At 39.5% G+C, this 19,445-nt stretch overlaps 1 protein-coding gene and 1 long non-coding RNA gene across 4 annotated transcripts; one reads left to right on the top strand and one right to left on the bottom strand.

Annotated features, from left to right (window-relative positions):
* Nucleotides 1-500: 500 nt before the first annotated feature.
* Nucleotides 501-13,784, bottom strand: LOC118968813 (mitotic spindle assembly checkpoint protein MAD2A). 2 transcript variants are annotated; one of them, XM_073237092.1, is made up of 6 exons: nucleotides 13,588-13,784; nucleotides 12,546-12,692; nucleotides 9,788-9,908; nucleotides 2,036-2,139; nucleotides 1,834-1,933; nucleotides 1,188-1,347 (listed from the first exon to the last, which is right to left on the bottom strand). In XM_073237092.1, the coding sequence occupies exons 1-5, from the start codon at nucleotides 13,658-13,660 to the stop codon at nucleotides 1,872-1,874; spliced, it is 507 nt and encodes a 168-aa protein (XP_073093193.1). In that variant the 5' UTR covers nucleotides 13,661-13,784; the 3' UTR covers nucleotides 1,188-1,347; nucleotides 1,834-1,871. The 2 variants fall into 2 exon arrangements, with proteins under 2 accessions (XP_036856810.1, XP_073093193.1); XM_037000915.2 differs by lacking the exon at nucleotides 1,834-1,933 and having other exon boundaries at nucleotides 501-1,347.
* A 110-nt stretch (nucleotides 13,785-13,894) lies between these two features.
* Nucleotides 13,895-18,416, top strand: LOC140849561 (uncharacterized). 2 transcript variants are annotated; one of them, XR_012131594.1, is made up of 3 exons: nucleotides 13,895-14,360; nucleotides 16,778-16,881; nucleotides 17,570-18,416. It is a non-coding gene; the product is annotated as an uncharacterized lncRNA (long non-coding RNA). The 2 variants fall into 2 exon arrangements; XR_012131593.1 differs by having other exon boundaries at nucleotides 13,895-14,463.
* Nucleotides 18,417-19,445: the final 1,029 nt, after the last annotated feature.

The following is a 19,445-nucleotide window of genomic DNA, read 5'->3' as shown; positions in this document are numbered from 1 at the left end:
TAGTGGAGGTTAGAAGAGATAATACACATAGAACAGTGCCTCACATTACGCACATAATGAATTATTACAAAATGAGGGAAGATTTAGAATAGAAAAGATGTTTTAGAAGTCTGCCTTACACTGACCTTGGAAAAACAGGTAACTGAACGAATACCTGATGGGAGTATTAATGAGGGCACAGGGATCAGCACGGTAGTGAAGTATAGAAGGAAAACTGGGCTGACAGTAAAGCTAAGAGCTTTGGTACTATAACCCTACATTTGCTCAACCGAATTAGTTCTGAATGACATTTACCTTTTTACACAAAGAACTACGCTTATTTTAAGTCTACTGTTAAGAGGCAGAGAGGGTATAACCAAAGTAGTCATTAAACTGAAAATACCTCAAGACTTATTCAGTTTTGTATCCATAGGCCTTACAACCTGGTAGGCACGAGAAATAATTTGTTATACTGAATCCATCCTGTTTAACTGTATTATCAACAAAAAAGTAAGACAAACTTGAAACATAAACATTTTAACTTTATTTCATCATTGCCATTTAAAGCTTGATTTTATAAAATATAAAAGACACTTTTAAAAGTTTTGTATCACAAGAATTTAGGTAGTAGAAATAACCATAGCTTCATAGGTTCAAGTTACATAAATGGAAATCAAATAACTGAGAACTTCTTCAATATGGAAACTATACAAATGAAATAAAGGCAAAGGGCCTAACAGCATTATTTCATTACTTACGGATTATCATTAGACACTTTCAGGAACCTAACAAAGATTCTGAATATTCAGACTGCTTTTGCTATATTTTATATTTAAATACCTCCCTAAGTATATACTGCATCAAACTACTTGACCAAGAGGCCGATTTAGGAAGGTACTTAGTTTTATAGCAAATTTTTCCATCTACAGTTATTACCTTCAAAGGCATTGACATAACAATGCTGATGTAGTTATCTGCTGGTTCCCTTGTGAACCGTGTGCAGTAACTAACGTCAACCCTAGTAAAGTCAAACAGACCAAAACACTGGAACGACTATGCACAGCTCAGTGAAGTATAATGTTAAGTTTTCCCCATCTAAAAATTAACCAGTGAAAACATACCAACTGTAGTTGACTTGGTCTCAGGAAAACCACATTTGAGAATTACAAAGTATATTATTGTCCTTATCTCAACCACAGTCATTGACAGGAATTTTGTAGGCCACCATACTATTTACTTTGTGGATTGTAGTAGTAAACGAACGAAGACGGACTTCTTCAGAATTGGTAATGAACTGTGGTCCCGACTCTTCCCATTTTTCGGGTACAACCAAATCTTTGTCTGTATAAATCAGTAGATCAAATGAACCTAAATTGGAGGTAGATCATTAAAGTACATTATTTTTCAAAAGTAAAATTACCCTCCCTGTCTCTCTCACATTTTGAACCACCTATCATGTTAGAAAAGATAGCCTGGTATCTATTCACTAGTTAATTGCTTTTCACCAATAGAAATGTATATGCTTCTTTTACTTTATCTTATGAAAAATTCAAGGTTTTCTTTCTTTAAGGAGAAAACGATTAAACACATATGCAGGAAGTGGATAATCAGCCACATGGGATGGGATGAATGTAAGCCACAGGAAAGCCGACACCTTGGTTCTGTGACTGCTGTATCCCAGCGCCCAGAACAGTGTCTGGCATATAGCAGATATTTAGGAAGTATCTGATGAATGAAGGAATAACTAAGATAGTAAAGACACAATTATAGCTATAGTCTTAACTGTATACATAAAAATGTATAGAAAATGAAAGTAATAAAAAGAATTACATCAAAACATTCAAGAGTACGTACTGTAGAACTTTCATTCCTCTTCAGCATTTTCAAATTTTCTAGAATGCATATAAACATGACTTTTGCTTCATGTAGTTCTTCTCATTCACATTACATGATACTGATTATTAAGAAAACATTTAATGAAGGGATAATTCTTAAAGCAGTAGCTTAGTCTTTTCCCCAATAAATTCAAGCCAATATGTAGCTGTATAATACTCACAAGAAACTTCCAACAGTGGCAGAAATGTCACTGTAGCTGTGATCTGTCTGATTACTGAGCGGATTTCATCTTGAATAGCTTTCTGAGACTTTTCTCTGGGTGTACTATCAAAGAAACCAAATCAATTAATATGCTTTAAATTTTAACTAGTTATATTGGTAAGATTATTTATCTGAATAAACGCTTCCAAATCAATTAAGTAAGACATTAAAAAGGAGTTTTAAAAAAGTGAATGTAGGTATATCCTTAGGGTCCATAACCTAGTATCTCTATTATTTCATTCATCCTTCCCATCACTTCATAGGGTTGGTCTTGGTATCAGGTCTTTTAGTATCAGATGACTAGAAAACCTGCCAAGGGGTACAAGAAAACCTCAACTCTTAAAAATCAGTGGTATCTAAAATTATTTAATTGGTATAATCATTTTGGCATTTTTAGGAATGCGTCTCTAATTCCCTATTGCCTGAGAAAAGATGTTAAATTATTTTTATAAGCTAAAAATTTCTTAAAATAGAAGGCTTCAGGGTAAAACCCAGAACCTGCAGGCATCCTCCTCAGACGCCCAACCGGGCCTAAGACCGAAACCTGTCCCTGATGGGAACCGGAGGCGGGTGGGGGAGGCCAGATGCAAGCCTAGCTCGGACTTAAAACCCAGATCCTGCAGGCAACCCCCCCAGACGCCAAACCAGGGCCTCAGCAAACTGGAGCCTCAGGCGGCAAACTGGCCCAGACGGAAAACCAGGCCTAGGCCAAAAGGCCGGCCTCAGATGCCAAACCAGGCCAGACTGAACAGGGGTCATTCGCGTGCCCAGATGGAGGGCGAACGCTCTGGGGCGGGAAGACCGAGAGCGCGAGGACACCGAGGTGCAACGCTGTGGAGCCCAGGAAGCAGCGCCTCAGCTGTTGGTCCCAGACCCAGAAGGATTTTGCAAATTTTAAATCATCACTGTTTCCATCTTCATTATCACGATTATGGGCTTGGCACTGAGTAAGAGAAGTAAAAAGAAGACAAAAGACCTGGTGGAGAGGCTCAAGATGGCAGCGTGAGTAGGGCGGCAGAAATCTCCTCCCAAAACCATATATATTTTTGAAAATACAACAAATACAACTACGCCTAAAAGAGAGACCAGAAGATACAGTACAACAGCCAGGCTACAACTACATCTGCAAGAATTCAGCATCTCACGAATAGGGTAAACTACAAAGCCATGACCCGGTAGGACTCGAGCACTCCCGTACCCCAGCTCACCGGCGCAAGGAAAAGAATCAGAGTGGGGAGGGAATGGAAGCATAGGACTGCTAAATAAACAGCCCTAGTAATCTGCACTGGGAGCAGAGACACACATTGCATGGTGTGTACTGGATATTAGAGAAACGGAAAAGTAAAATACAAGAGAGAGACTGTGAGCGCATCCCCACAGCCTGCTCCCCTGGGACAAAAGAAAAGCGGGTGCTTTTTGAAAGTCTTAAAGAGATAGCGGCTTAACAACTGGACGGAATCATCCTGGCACACTCAGTCCAGGAGGCTACGAATCATAAGGAACTTCAGGTGCCCTAACACCCTGGGTGGCAATGCAGCCACAAGGCCCTGCACAGCAATTAGAAGCCTGCCATTCATTCCCCCCAGTAGACTGCAAGCAAACCGGCTAACCCAACACAGCAGCGGAGCAGCCCCACCCACAGCAACCACAGAGTCTCCTCCCAGCGTGCAGTCAACCACAACAGACCCAGAGGCTGTTGCCGGCATGTACCTGCCCAGCACAGACAGAGGAAGCCAGACCAAGGCACGAAGTGGTGCCCTTCTCACAGTAGAAAACACTGGGGGCACCTGCCATTCCTTGTAGGGCTCTGGGCTATCCGAGGGCTGTCCCGCCCAAGGCAGCTCAGATTAACCCAGAGATTGCTCCCTGTGTGCGTGTAACTGACACAGGCAGCAGAGAAGGGCAAGGCGACTAGCAAGCAGGAAGGGACTTGGTTCTCCCAGCTGACACACATGCCACCTGCCTATGACCACCTCTATTGCAATGAAAAGGTAGAAGAATCTGGTCCAGTAAAGAATCACTCAGACAACTGCAGACAGAGGGCTTAGGGAGACATATATAATGAATTGTCCTGAAAAAGAATTCAAAATAAAGGTCATAACCATGCTGATGGACCTGCAGAGAAATATGCAAGAGCTAAAGGATGAAGTCCGGAGGGAGATTACAGAAATGAAACAATCTCTGGAAGGACTTACAAGCAAACTGGATGAGGTGCAAGAGACTGTTAATGGAATACAAATCAGAGCACAGGAATATAGAGAAGTTGAGGCAGAAGAGATAAAAGGATGTCCAGTAATGAAAGAATATTGTGTGACCAATCCAAATGGAAGAATATTTGCATTATAGGGTTACCAGAAGAGGAAGACAGAGAAAAACGGATAGAAAGTGTCTTTGAAGAAATAATTGATGAAAACTACCCCAAGCTGAGGAAGGAAATAGTCTCTCAGACTATGGAAGCCTACAGACGTCTCAACACAAGGGACCCAAGAAGGACAACACCAAGACATATAATAATTAAAATGGCAAACATCAAAGACAAGGACAGAGTATTAAAGGCAGCCAGAGAGAAAAAGATCACCTACAAAGGAAAACCCATCAGGCTATCATCAGACTTGTCAACTGAAACCTTACAGGCCAGAAGAGAATGGCATGATATGCTTAATGCAATGAAACAGAAGGGCCTTGAACCAAAAATACTGCACCCAGTATGTCTATCATTTAAATATGAAAGAGGGATTAAACAATTCCCAGACAAGCAACAGTTGAGGGAATTTACCTCCCACAAACCATCCCTACAGGATATTTTAAAAGGACTGCTCTAGATGGGAGCACTCCTAAGGCGAAATAGATGTCACCAGAGAAAACAAAATCACACCAAAGAAAGCAGACCAACCAAATACTAACTAAAGGCAAAAAATAATATCAACTATTCACAAAAGCAGTCAAAGGAAACAGAAAAGAGTACCGAATAAAACACCTAACAATAAAGAATGGAGAAAGAAGAGAAATAAAGAATCATCAGACTGTGTTTATAATAGCTTAATAAGAGAGTTAAGTTAGATGGTTAGGTAGTAAAGAAGCTACCGTTGAATCTTTGGTAACCACAATTCCAAAGCCTGCAATGGGAATAAGTACATATCTTTCGATAATCACCCTAAATGTAAATGGTCTGAATGCACCATTCAAAAGACACAGAGTAATAGAAAAGATAAAAAAACAAGACCCATCTATATGCTGCCTACAAGAGCCTGACATCAAACCCAAAGACATACACAGACTAAAAGTGAAGGGATGGAAAAAGGTATTTAATGCAACTAACAGAGAAAAAAGCAGGAGTTGCAGTACTTGTATCTGACAAAATATACTTCAAAACAAAGAAAGTAACAAGAGACAAAGGACACTACATAATGATAAAGGGGGCAGTCCAACAAAAGGATATAACCATTATAAATATATATGTACCCAATACAGGAGCACTGACATATGTGAAACAGATACACTCACTCCAAAGGACAGATCAACCAGACAGAAAATAAGTAAGGGCACAGAGGCACTGAACAACACACTAGAACACATGGACCTAATAGACATCTACAGAACTCTACACCCAAAAGCAGCAGGATACACATTCGTCTCAAGTGCACATGGAACATTTTCCAGAACAGACCACATACTAGGCCACAAAAAGAGCCTCAGTAAATTCCAAAATATTGAAATTCTACCAACCAACTTCTTAGACCACAAAAGTATAAAACTAGAAATAAATTGTACAAAGAAAACAAAAAGGCTCACAAACACATGGAGGCTTAACAACATGCTCCTAAATAATCAATGGATCAATGACCAAATTAAAACAGAGATAAAGCAATACATAGAGACAAATGACAATAATTCAACACCGCAAAATCTGTGGGATGCAGCGAAGGCAGTTCAAAGATGAAAGTATATAGGAATCCAGGCATATTTAAAGAAGGAAGAACGATCCCAAATGAAGAGTTTAAATTCACAATTATTGAAACTAGAAAAAGAAAAACAAAAGAGGCCCAAAATCAGCAGAAGGAGGGACATAATAAAGATCAGAGAAGAAATAAATAAAATTGAGAAGAATAAAACAATACAAAAAAAATCAATGAAACCAAGAGCTGGTTCTTTGAGAAAAAAAAAAAACAAAATAGATAAACCCCTACCCAGACTTATAAAGAGAAAATGAGAATCTACACACATAAACAGAATCAGAAATGAAAAAGGAAAACTCATGATGGACCCCACAGAAATACATAGAATTATTGGAGAATAGTATGAAAATCTATATTCTAACAAGCTGAAAAACCTAGAAGAAATAGACAACTTCCTAAGAAAGTACAACCTTCCAAGACTGACCAAGGAAGAAATACAACATCTAAACAGACCAATTACCAGCAATAAAATTGAATCGGCAATCAAAAAACTACCCAAGAACAAAACCCTGGGGCAAGATGGATTCACCACTGAATTTTATCAGACATATAGAAAAGGCACAATACCCATTTTCCTTAAAGTTTTCCAAAAAATAGAAGAGGAGGGAGTACTTCCAAACTCATTCTATGAAGCCAGAATCACTAATACCAAAACCAGGCAAAGACCCCACCAAAAAAAAAAATTACAGACTGATATCCCTGATGAACATAGATGCAAAAATACTCAAACAAAATATTAGCAAACCAAATTCAAAAATGCATCAAGAGGATCATACACCATGATCAAGTGGGATTCATTTCAGGGATGCAAGGATGGTACAACATTCGAAAATCCATCAACATCACTGACATTAACAAAAAGGATAAAAACCGCATGATCATCTCCAAGGACGCTGAAAAAGCATTCGACAAAATTCAACATCCATTCATGATAAAAACTTTCAACAAAATAGGTATAGAGGGCAATTATCTCAACATAATAAAGGCCATATAAGACAAACCCACAGTCAACATCATACTTAACAGCGAGAAGCTGAAAGCTTTTCACCTAAGATTGGGAAAAACACAGAGATGCCCACTATCCGCACTGTTATTCAACATAGTACTGGAGGTCCTAACCATGGCAATCAGACAAAACAAGGAAATAGAAGGCATCTAGATTGGTAAAGAAGTCAAACTGTCACTATTTGCAGATGACATGATTGTACATAAAAAAGCCCTAAAGACCCCACTGCAAAGCTACTAGAACTAATATCTGAATTCAGCAAAGTTGCAGGACACAAAATTAATACACCGAAATCTGTTGCTTTCCTATACACTAATGATGAGCTAGCAGAAAGAGAAATCAGGAAAACAATTCCATTGACAATTGCATCAAAAAGAATAAAATACCTAGGAATAAACCTAACCAAGGAAGTAAAAGACCTATACCCTGAAAAGTACAATATACCCTTAAGAGAATTTAAAGAGGACGCTAACAAATGGAAACTCATCCCATGCTCTTGGGTAGGAAGAACTGATATTGTCATTATGGCCATCCTGTCTAAAATAATGTACAGATTCAATGTAATCCCTATCAAAATACCAACAGCATTCTTCAACGAACTGGAACTAATAGTTCTAAAATTCATATGGAACCATAAAAGACCCCGAATAGCCAAAGCAATCATGAGAAGGAAGAATAAAGCAGGGGGATTATGCTCCCCAACTTCAAGCTCTACTACAAAGCTACAGTAATCAAGACAATTTGGTACTGGCACAAGAACAGAGCCACAGACCAGTGGAACAGAACAGAGAGTCCAGATATTAACCCAAACATATATGGTCAATTAATATACAATAAAGGAACCATGGACATACAATGGGGAAATGACAGCCTCTTCAACAGCAGGTGTTGGCAAAACTGGACAGCTACATGTAAGAGAATGAAACTGGATCATTGTCTAACCCCATACACAAAAGTAAATTCGAAATGGATCAAACACCTGAATGTAAGTTATGAAACCATAAAACTCTTAGGAAAAAACATAGGCAAAAATCTCTTGGACATAAACATGAGCAACTTCTTCATGAACATATCTCCCCGGGCAAGGGAAACAAAGGAAAAATGAACAAGGGGGACTATATCAAGCTGAAAAGCTTCTGTACAGCAAAGGACACCATCAATAGAACAAAAAGGCATCCCACAGTATGGGAGAATATGTTCATAAATGACAGATCTGATAAAAGGTTGACATCCAAAATATATAGAGCTCATGCACCTCAACAAACAAAAAGCAAATAATCCAGTTAAAAAATGGGCACAGATCTGAACAGACACTTCTCCAAAGAAGAAATTCAGATGACCAACAGACACATGAAAAGATGCTCCACATCGCTAATCATCAGAGAAATGCAAATTAAAACCACAATGAGATATCACCTCACACCAGTAAGGATCGCCACCATCCAAAAGACAAACAACAACAAATGTTGGTGAGTTTGTGGAGAAAGGAGAACCCTCCTACACTGCTGGTGGGAATGTAAATTAGTTCAATCATTGTGGAAAGCAGTATGGAATTCCTCAAAAAACTCAAAATAGAAATACCATTTGACCCAGGAATTCCACTCCTAGGAATTTACCCTAAGAATGCAGCAGCCCAGTTTGAAAAAGACATATGCACCCCTATATTTATCGCAGCACTATTTACAATTGCCAAGAAATGGAAGCAACCTCAGTATCCATCAGTAGATGAATGGATACAGATGTGGTACATATACACAATGGAATATTATTTATCCTTAAGAAGAAAACAAATCCTCTGATTGGCAACAACATGGATGGAGCTAGAGGATATTACGCTTAGTGAAATAAGCCAAGCGGAAAAAGACAAGTATCAAATGATTTCACTCATCTGTGGAGTGTAAGAACAAAGAAAAAAACTGAAGGAACAAAACAGCAGTAGACTCATAGAACCCAAGAATGGACTAACAGTTAACAAAGGGAAAGGGACTGGGGAGGATGGGTGAGGAGGGAGTGATGAGGGAAAAAAAGGGCATTACTATTAGCAGACATAATGTAGTGGGGGATCACAGGGAGGGCTGTACAACACAGAGAAGACAAATAGTGATTCTATAGCATCTTACTACACTGATGGACAGTGACTCTAATAGGGTATGTAGGGGGGGGGAACTTGATGATGGGGGGAGTCTAGCAAACATATTGTTGCTCCTGTAATTGTAGATTAATGATACTAAGAAAAAAAAAAGAAATAGAAGGCTTCAGAAACAAACTAATTTTCATTATGAGAAATGGTTCTGGGTTATAGCTAAGCATGACCAGGATAGTGCCAGGTATTAGCACATAATGGACATTTCCCATCCAGTGGGTCTGGAAACTTCAGTTTTTCAAGTGTCTTAGGAAGTTTGTGGCATTAAATGAAACATAGTAGAGCTGCGTCTTCAACTGAGACAGTCTAGGATAATCCTTTTAAACAATTCACTTACTGGCCCACCTAGTAGTACATCAAGTGTAGTTTTGCACATACTACCATAAATAAATACTAGTTTGAAATTCACTGATTTAGACTAAAGGCAATTATATTCAAAGTAGACTATCTATACAAATCAATGACATGCTAAAGTAAGGACCATTCTTTTCCACAAGAGACTAAAGATCAAACATCTTAGAATCAAACCACACCTAGTGGGACTCACTTAGTAAAAACATGTTTTAGAAAAAATATGAAAACGGTAATAACATAACTCAAACTTACCTGTCATCTTTTGCAGTCTTGTCACACTCAATATCAAACTGCCATCTCTCAAGGACCTCACCACTTTCAATATTTGAGATGATTACCACCAGTTTCTGAACTGAACACTTGTATAACCAATCTGCAACACATAACAAGGCATCTTTCTCCTACTGCATTACAAAACCACTCTCTTCTCAGGTCCCACTTCTTTCCTCAGCAAATTCTTACCACTCATATTTTGGAACTCTTCCAACGTGTACAGATAACTTTCCCCATCAATAACCTAGCTCCTGTTTCCAAATCCTCACTGTTTGTACCAAATATAGTCCTTAGAGCTAAGGACAGAGTAATGAACATTTAGTACCTCCATTCTAATCCAAAGTAGGAATGTAGGAGATGGACATTAATCTCAGCACTGCACCAATAAATGTAGTATTATAAGTGTGGTAACACTATGAAGGTGCAATATATGGTGCAATAAGAGCATACAATAGGAAAATTTGACTCGCTCTGGGTAGGCCTAAGTTTAGTTCTAAGAAACAACAGCATTAAATATGTAAAAGGATAGGGAAGAGGATATAGATCTTAAATACTGAAAAGGGAAAAGCATCTGACCAGTGGATTAGAGGAAGGCCAATACAACTGCAGTTAAGAAAGGGAGAATGAACAGAGTTAAGTCTGGAGAGATAAACAGTAGCCAGAGCACACAAGGGCATGTGGGCCAAATTAAAGAAATTTCCCTTCAAGAACCAGAGAAGCCATTACTGTGTTTAAAGCAGGGTATGATGTAATTAGTTATATTTCAAAACTTTCATTCTGGCTGTGATGTGGAAAGTGGACTGGAGATAAAGAGGGAATACAGGGACACTAGGCGATCAGTAATTTAAAGGCTTGTAGGAGGATAACATGGTAGAGATGGAGCAATAGTCAGATTCAAGAGATTTCATGGTTAACATTAAGGTCTATTGGATTACCCATGAGAGAGAAGAAGAGGAATGAGGGACAATTTCCAAGTTTCTGGCTTGTTTCAATAATTGGATAGTTGATCCATTCACTTGAGAGTCAAGCAAACTGAAATGGATGATCCTAAATTTAGTTTTTAATATGCTGTTTGAAGTATCCCTGGGATAGGCACATAGAAATAAAAGAGGAGCACTTGATATAGGAGCCTATTTAAGAGAGACCTGGATTAGATACATTTGTGAATCATCTACCCAAAGGTTGTTAGTGAAGCTATGTACATGTCAGAGATCATCTAGAGAGATTATAGTGGGAAGATGACTTAAGACTGAGCCCTGAATTAATGTTGGAAATTAAGATAGTAAATGCAGGAATCAGCAGTTTTTGGTAAAGAGAAAATAATTCAGTAATACTCAAGGATCGTGAGCCACATAGGTCTTAGTTGCACAGACTTCTTAAAACAGCCTTTTAAAAAATGTAAAAATAACCTTAGCCTGCAGACAGTACAGAAATAGGCGCCTTGCTGACCCTCTGGCATATATCTACTTTTTTATCAGTGTACCTATGAAAAGGAGGAGATAGGGTGGTAATCTGAAGTTTGGTGCAGATTTTTGTTTTAAAACTGGAGAAGAAATCAATGGGAATAATCCAAATCAAAAAAATTAAGTAAAAATACAAAAGAAATAGGGTAAAATCCCTAAGACAAGGGTGATGTGGTTCAAAACAATGTACAACTTGCCTCTACAAAGAGCAATTCCTCCATTTTGACCAAAATAAAAGGGAGAAAAGAAGTTCAATAGGAAGGTCTAGCTATACTTGAGATGAATTGCCATTGGTGTGGTGTTAAAGGAGATAACCCAAAAAACCAGTAGCTTAGGCAGGGCTTGCTTTTCCATCAACTTAAAATAACATAGACCCAATAGTTGTCTAGAGGTTCCAGGACAAATAATCTTGAGTGCAGCCCTATGAGTGACTAAGTGTGATTTAGCTGTAAACTTAGTAAAATTACAAAAAAATGAAGCTACCTGAAACAAAAAATATCTGACATGAATAAAAATAATAAAAAAATGACCACTGTAGTGTCTCTCTGGAACTTACATTTTGGAAGATCAAATGAGAAGTTAGGGAGAAGCATCCTACAACGTTGAAAAACTAGAAGTGAGAATCCTAAGTCCAGAAACATGACAGAGAAACGAATGGGAATTCTAGGAGACAAAAGGAATAGATGGAGACCACATATTGATCCAATACAGCAACTTCTTGAGCTAAAGAAAAAAGTGGTAAGATAGAATAGGCTCCCTGACTCACAGGCAGGATTTTTAAAAAAGGCAAAGAGAAATAGGTAAAAAATAAAGACTCTACCAGATGCTCTATTATTTAACAGCTCTTTTTTTAAAAGTTTAGTTCCCAGGTTGAATCCAATTTTATTTTTCTTAATCTCAAAATGATGCCTTAGACTGCAAGAAGCTACAGAAAACATATTAAAAATATACAGTGTTTTCTAGATTGTATGATATGAACACAATCATAATTATATAAAATTCCAACTTCTTCCATTTGGCCACACAAACTACAAGTCATTTCTGAGGGAGTTGATGGAGACTGTGTTGCTAAGCTGTATCAGATTCCTAACATCAAAATATTCATAGCAGTCAAAATGTGGGGTTTCTTTTAATTTGTGTATTAGATGCTTCCTCCCAAATGAGTATGTTTGATATGTTATTATATTTTATACCTCTAGGTACAGACCACCAAGATGCTGTAAAGTGGATCCTAGACAGCCTACAAAACTCAAAACTTTCCAACAACTAAATACCTTTTAATTGTTCCACCACATTATTTAAGTATTTTATGAGCTCATGATCAGTAGTTACAAGCAGGGTAAGTCCGTATTTCTGCACTCGAGTGAAGGTTTCAGATGGATATATGCCACGCTGATACAAAATGCTGTTGATTCCAAATGCTGAAAACAAAAGAAATGTTAAAGAAAAGCCATTATCATTTTGTAACTCTGGAAAATAAAACATGTTTGTATGCAGCTATGTTTTCATTAATCCTATAAAGTTGTAAATACCTAAACATGCGTGTGTGTGTCTTGTTGAAAGCACAGTAGGTACGAAGTGGCATTAAAAATCTTTAAAATCTTGATTCTAAGAAAGAAAGCGACACTTGTATTTATGAAGCAATAAAAGAAAAATGCCAAACTGCATTAATCTACCAGTGCCAAATTTCATCTCATTGCAATTCAAGCCTAAATTCAGATTGTGGTTAAGGAATATCAAACCCCCTTTTACATCTGAGTTACCAACTGATTAAATGGTCCAATTACCCGAGGCAAGGCTCTCCCTCCCTTATTCTTCCTCTTCTCTCAAATCATCCCAGGTTCTATCAGAAGGTACAACCGGCCTGGTGCAAAACAGTGTTTCCCAAAGTCCATCACCTTCAATCCCACAATTACCTGGAGGTAAGGTAGGAGTAAAGATACACAGGAGCCCCACCCCAGTTGTACTGCGTCCTAAATCTCAGGGGATAGCGGGGGTGGGGGGTGGAAGGTGGGGTGGTATCTGCAGCTTACAGAAGCTCCAGGCGAAGGGGCTATACGGCGAGGCAGGCTTCAGCAGCACTGATTAGCATTAGCAATCCACCATTAGCACTGATCCACCATTAGCAACATGTCGGGGGAAGCACCTACATCCGCCTCATCCCAAATTCCTCCTGTCCGGCAGGAGGCGGGGGCGGAGAGGAGCTGAATTAGCGGCCGTAGGCCCACCGGTCTCCCTGCCTGGCAGCCCAGACGCGGGCCTAGGCAGAGGTCTGGGCTCAGTTTTCCTCGCCCTGCGGCCTGCGCGAGGACTTACAGAAGAACTCGGCCACGATTTCAGCGCTCCCGCGCAGGGTGATGCCTTGCTCCCGGGAGAGCTGCAGCGCCATGACTAGGTCCAGGGACGAAGGCACGCACTTCAACCCGGCACACAGCGACGGCAACGGCTCCCACAACAGCTCCCGCCACTCGTTTTGAAAGTGACGACGCAGCGCGCCGTGCAGCCCTTCGCGCAGGCGCACAAACCTCTAGGTCCCGCCCCACGGGGCGGGGACATGTCCGCCTCGGTCATTTCCGGAGCTGGCTATTCGCGCAGGCACAGTGGGATACGCGTAGCCACGGTCTTCCGGGTTGTTGCACTTCGGGTTTCCCTAATGGGCGCTACTAGTTGCGGAAGCTAAATCGGTGGAGGGTAGATTACCCATCACGGTTTAGTGGCCGCTCTCTAGGTTTGCGGAGCACATCTGCGTTTCAAAAATACGTTCAAAGTGATTATGATCTGCCTCACCGCTGCACCAATAAGGGGCCCAGTGACCCCTAGTGCGCGGTCGGAACCTTTGGCAGCTTCAAAGCAACTGCTTCCGTCGGAACCAAGCCACGTATATAGAGGGCCTGATTACTGTGTGGGCGCGCGGCTTTTCCTGAGAAATTGGGTTAGGGATTAAAGGGACGAACCGCATCCGGTTTTTGTCCCCTGTCTACGTAGGACCTCCGCTGTACCCAACGCAGCCCACCTGCCCGGGCGAGGCAACCGCTGGTCGCGTGGGAGCTGCGCCTGGCGCTGTGCTGCGTCGACTCCGCCCACCAGTAGTAAGCTGATCAAGAAATAGTCACCTTAACGAAAAGGGCCCTCAATAATGATTTTTTTTTCAATGAATTTCGATTCTCAAGTTGAATGACTTTTCATGTTAAGGTGATAAGTATTTAAGAGATAGTGCCCAATTTATGTTCATTCAATTGTGAAGTTAAGCAGCTAGAAAAATTATTGTAAAACGAAGTCAAAAACCTTTATCTACCAGACATACCGTTACTTCATTATATGAAAAATGCCCAAGTGTATTTGTTTCTATTGCATAACAAATTAACACAAATTGCTGATTTAAAACCACCCATTTTTTCTGCCAGTCCTGAAAGCCATGACCGTGTTGGTGTGGCATAGCTGTGTGTTTTGCTTAGAATCTCAGAAGGTAGAATAAAGGGGTCTGCAGATGGGTTCTCATCTAAGATCTAGGGTCATCTTCCAAGCCGCTTGGTTATTGGCAGTATTAATGTCCTTGTGGTTCTTGGATTGAGGTCTTCCTCTTGTTCTGTTGGCCAGAGACATCTTGCACCTTTGCCCAGGTTGCCCTTCCACAGACCTTCTCACACTTGCAGTCTCTGACTTCAGGGAGAGCCCTTTAAGGGCTCACCTGCTTATGTAAGTCCCAATCCTGCGCATCATTTCCCCTTTGGTGAACCTAACCCCCAAAGTGATATCCTTCATATTCATAGGTTCTGTCACACCAATGGGAGAGAATATAGGTTATGCTCCCTAGAGGGTGCAAATTTGGGGGAGAGCACCTTAGAATTCTGTGTTTCACAGTGTTATGTGTCAGATTTTGATCAGCTTGAAGAGTAAAACATAGTACTAGATAACAGGCAGACTTGACCCAGTAAAATATCTTCCTTACATACTTTCATCTCTGTGTTTGTGTTTAAATCACCATCTTTTCACTTCTATCAGAAACTTGGGTGAGAGCCAGAATTCTGGCATCACCATAGTAGATCAATGCCCACCTTATTCCCTATAAAAATTGTCTGTCTAAGGAACTTTACGTAATTCTCAGCACCTTAGGAAAGACTTCCTTCCATTACACAGTAATATCTGAAGATGCAAAGTAATTGTTAATATAATTTTGGATATTCTAGAATTTAAAAGGCTAACAAAATACATGACTTTTTCATGCATACAGGAAGTATTTATTAAATACTTTGTGCTCTATGAGATACAAGAAATAGTGTTTGGAAGGCATGATGTGTACTTTTTGAGTATGTCATCTATTTTGTTTAAATATGCATAAAAAAAGAAAAAAATATCGAAAGCTTACAAATTTGGCATCCTGTGACTTCTGCCTACTTCAGCAGCCCCCTTTTAGGAAGATTACTTTCCTAATCTGAATTCTTGCAGATGTAGTTGTAGCCTGGCTGTTGTACTGTATCTTCTGGTCTCTCTTTTAGGCGTAGTTGTATTTGTTGTATTTTCAAAAATATATATGGTTTTGGGAGGAGATTTCTGCCGCCCTACTCACGCTGCCATCTTGAGCCTCTCCACCAGGTCTTTTGTCTTCTTTTTACTTCTCTTACTCAGTGCCAAGCCCATAATCGTGATAATGAAGATGGAAACAGTGATGATTTAAAATTTGCAAAATCCTTCTGGGTCTGGGACCAACAGCTGAGGCGCTGCTTCCTGGGCTCCACAGCGTTGCACCTCGGTGTCCTCGCGCTCTCGGTCTTCCCGCCCCAGAGCGTTCGCCCTCCATCTGGGCACGCGAATGACCCCTGTTCAGTCTGGCCTGGTTTGGCATCTGAGGCCGGCCTTTTGGCCTAGGCCTGGTTTTCCGTCTGGGCCAGTTTGCCGCCTGAGGCTCCAGTTTGCTGAGGCCCTGGTTTGGCGTCTGGGGGGGTTGCCTGCAGGATCTGGGTTTTAAGTCCGAGCTAGGCTTGCATCTGGCCTCCCCCACCCGCCTCCGGTTCCCATCAGGGACAGGTTTCGGTCTTAGGCCCGGTTGGGCGTCTGAGGAGGATGCCTGCAGGTTCTGGGTTTTACCCTGAAGCCTTCTATTTTAAGAAATTTTTAGCTTATAAAAATAATTTAACATCTTTTCTCAGGCAATAGGGAATTAGAGACGCATTCCTAAAAATGCCAAAATGATTATACCAATTAAATAATTTTAGATACCACTGATTTTTAAGAGTTGAGGTTTTCTTGTACCCCTTGGCAGGTTTTCTAGTCATCTGATACTAAAAGACCTGATACCAAGACCAACCCTATGAAGTGATGGGAAGGATGAATGAAATAATAGAGATACTAGGTTATGGACCCTAAGGATATACCTACATTCACTTTTTTAAAACTCCTTTTTAATGTCTTACTTAATTGATTTGGAAGCGTTTATTCAGATAAATAATCTTACCAATATAACTAGTTAAAATTTAAAGCATATTAATTGATTTGGTTTCTTTGATAGTACACCCAGAGAAAAGTCTCAGAAAGCTATTCAAGATGAAATCCGCTCAGTAATCAGACAGATCACAGCTACAGTGACATTTCTGCCACTGTTGGAAGTTTCTTGTGAGTATTATACAGCTACATATTGGCTTGAATTTATTGGGGAAAAGACTAAGCTACTGCTTTAAGAATTATCCCTTCATTAAATGTTTTCTTAATAATCAGTATCATGTAATGTGAATGAGAAGAACTACATGAAGCAAAAGTCATGTTTATATGCATTCTAGAAAATTTGAAAATGCTGAAGAGGAATGAAAGTTCTACAGTACGTACTCTTGAATGTTTTGATGTAATTCTTTTTATTACTTTCATTTTCTATACATTTTTATGTATACAGTTAAGACTATAGCTATAATTGTGTCTTTACTATCTTAGTTATTCCTTCATTCATCAGATACTTCCTAAATATCTGCTATATGCCAGACACTGTTCTGGGCGCTGGGATACAGCAGTCACAGAACCAAGGTGTCGGCTTTCCTGTGGCTTACATTCATCCCATCCCATGTGGCTGATTATCCACTTCCTGCATATGTGTTTAATCGTTTTCTCCTTAAAGAAAGAAAACCTTGAATTTTTCATAAGATAAAGTAAAAGAAGCATATACATTTCTATTGGTGAAAAGCAATTAACTAGTGAATAGATACCAGGCTATCTTTTCTAACATGATAGGTGGTTCAAAATGTGAGAGAGACAGGGAGGGTAATTTTACTTTTGAAAAATAATGTACTTTAATGATCTACCTCCAATTTAGGTTCATTTGATCTACTGATTTATACAGACAAAGATTTGGTTGTACCCGAAAAATGGGAAGAGTCGGGACCACAGTTCATTACCAATTCTGAAGAAGTCCGTCTTCGTTCGTTTACTACTACAATCCACAAAGTAAATAGTATGGTGGCCTACAAAATTCCTGTCAATGACTGTGGTTGAGATAAGGACAATAATATACTTTGTAATTCTCAAATGTGGTTTTCCTGAGACCAAGTCAACTACAGTTGGTATGTTTTCACTGGTTAATTTTTAGATGGGGAAAACTTAACATTATACTTCACTGAGCTGTGCATAGTCGTTCCAGTGTTTTGGTCTGTTTGACTTTACTAGGGTTGACGTTAGTTACTGCACACGGTTCACAAGGGAACCAGCAGATAACTACATCAGCATTGTTATGTCAATGCCTTTGAAGGTAATAACTGTAGATGGAAAAATTTGCTATAAAACTAAGTACCTTCCTAAATCGGCCTCTTGGTCAAGTAGTTTGATGCAGTATATACTTAGGGAGGTATTTAAATATAAAATATAGCAAAAGCAGTCTGAATATTCAGAATCTTTGTTAGGTTCCTGAAAGTGTCTAATGATAATCCGTAAGTAATGAAATAATGCTGTTAGGCCCTTTGCCTTTATTTCATTTGTATAGTTTCCATATTGAAGAAGTTCTCAGTTATTTGATTTCCATTTATGTAACTTGAACCTATGAAGCTATGGTTATTTCTACTACCTAAATTCTTGTGATACAAAACTTTTAAAAGTGTCTTTTATATTTTATAAAATCAAGCTTTAAATGGCAATGATGAAATAAAGTTAAAATGTTTATGTTTCAAGTTTGTCTTACTTTTTTGTTGATAATACAGTTAAACAGGATGGATTCAGTATAACAAATTATTTCTCGTGCCTACCAGGTTGTAAGGCCTATGGATACAAAACTGAATAAGTCTTGAGGTATTTTCAGTTTAATGACTACTTTGGTTATACCCTCTCTGCCTCTTAACAGTAGACTTAAAATAAGCGTAGTTCTTTGTGTAAAAAGGTAAATGTCATTCAGAACTAATTCGGTTGAGCAAATGTAGGGTTATAGTACCAAAGCTCTTAGCTTTACTGTCAGCCCAGTTTTCCTTCTATACTTCACTACCGTGCTGATCCCTGTGCCCTCATTAATACTCCCATCAGGTATTCGTTCAGTTACCTGTTTTTCCAAGGTCAGTGTAAGGCAGACTTCTAAAACATCTTTTCTATTCTAAATCTTCCCTCATTTTGTAATAATTCATTATGTGCGTAATGTGAGGCACTGTTCTATGTGTATTATCTCTTCTAACCTCCACTATTAAGTAAAATACACAGAGTGTGTTTCCATTCATTCAAAACTTACAGAGTGAGCATCTGTTAGTGTGCAGACTGGTGTGTGCCAAGTGCCAGCCAGGATGAATGAGACAAGTACAGGCCTTTCTGAAGCCTGAGGTCTTTGGAAGACAAATGGAAAAGGACCATGAAGTCACCAAACATGTTCGTTTTATTATGTATTTGTCTTCATTGTTTCACTGGGATAGTCTGTCTCTCTGGTTCAGTTGTGTGCTTGTTCAGAATAAAGGGCGAGGTCTTGGCATTCTTTGATTTGTCAGCACAGCACAAATAAGTGCCAGTATTTGATGGTAGGTATAGTGAATCCGTGGGTTGTTATCTGCTACTGGTGGTGGTAGAGTTTCTACGACTAGCCATTGCCGGGAGGGGAGACTGAGGGTTACCCACACCAAACGCAAATACTGACAGTTGATGAAAATACTGATACATGACAGTTAAATAATTTGGGAGCCAACCTAAATGTCATATGGCTTAAAATATATCCTCTTCCCTCC

Source organism: Manis javanica, chromosome 5 (genome assembly GCF_040802235.1).
Source record: "Manis javanica isolate MJ-LG chromosome 5, MJ_LKY, whole genome shotgun sequence".
NCBI classification, from domain to species: Eukaryota; Metazoa; Chordata; class Mammalia; order Pholidota; family Manidae; genus Manis; species Manis javanica.
The sequence above is the reverse complement of the archived record's forward strand: the minus strand, read 5'-3'. Positions and strand labels throughout refer to the sequence as shown.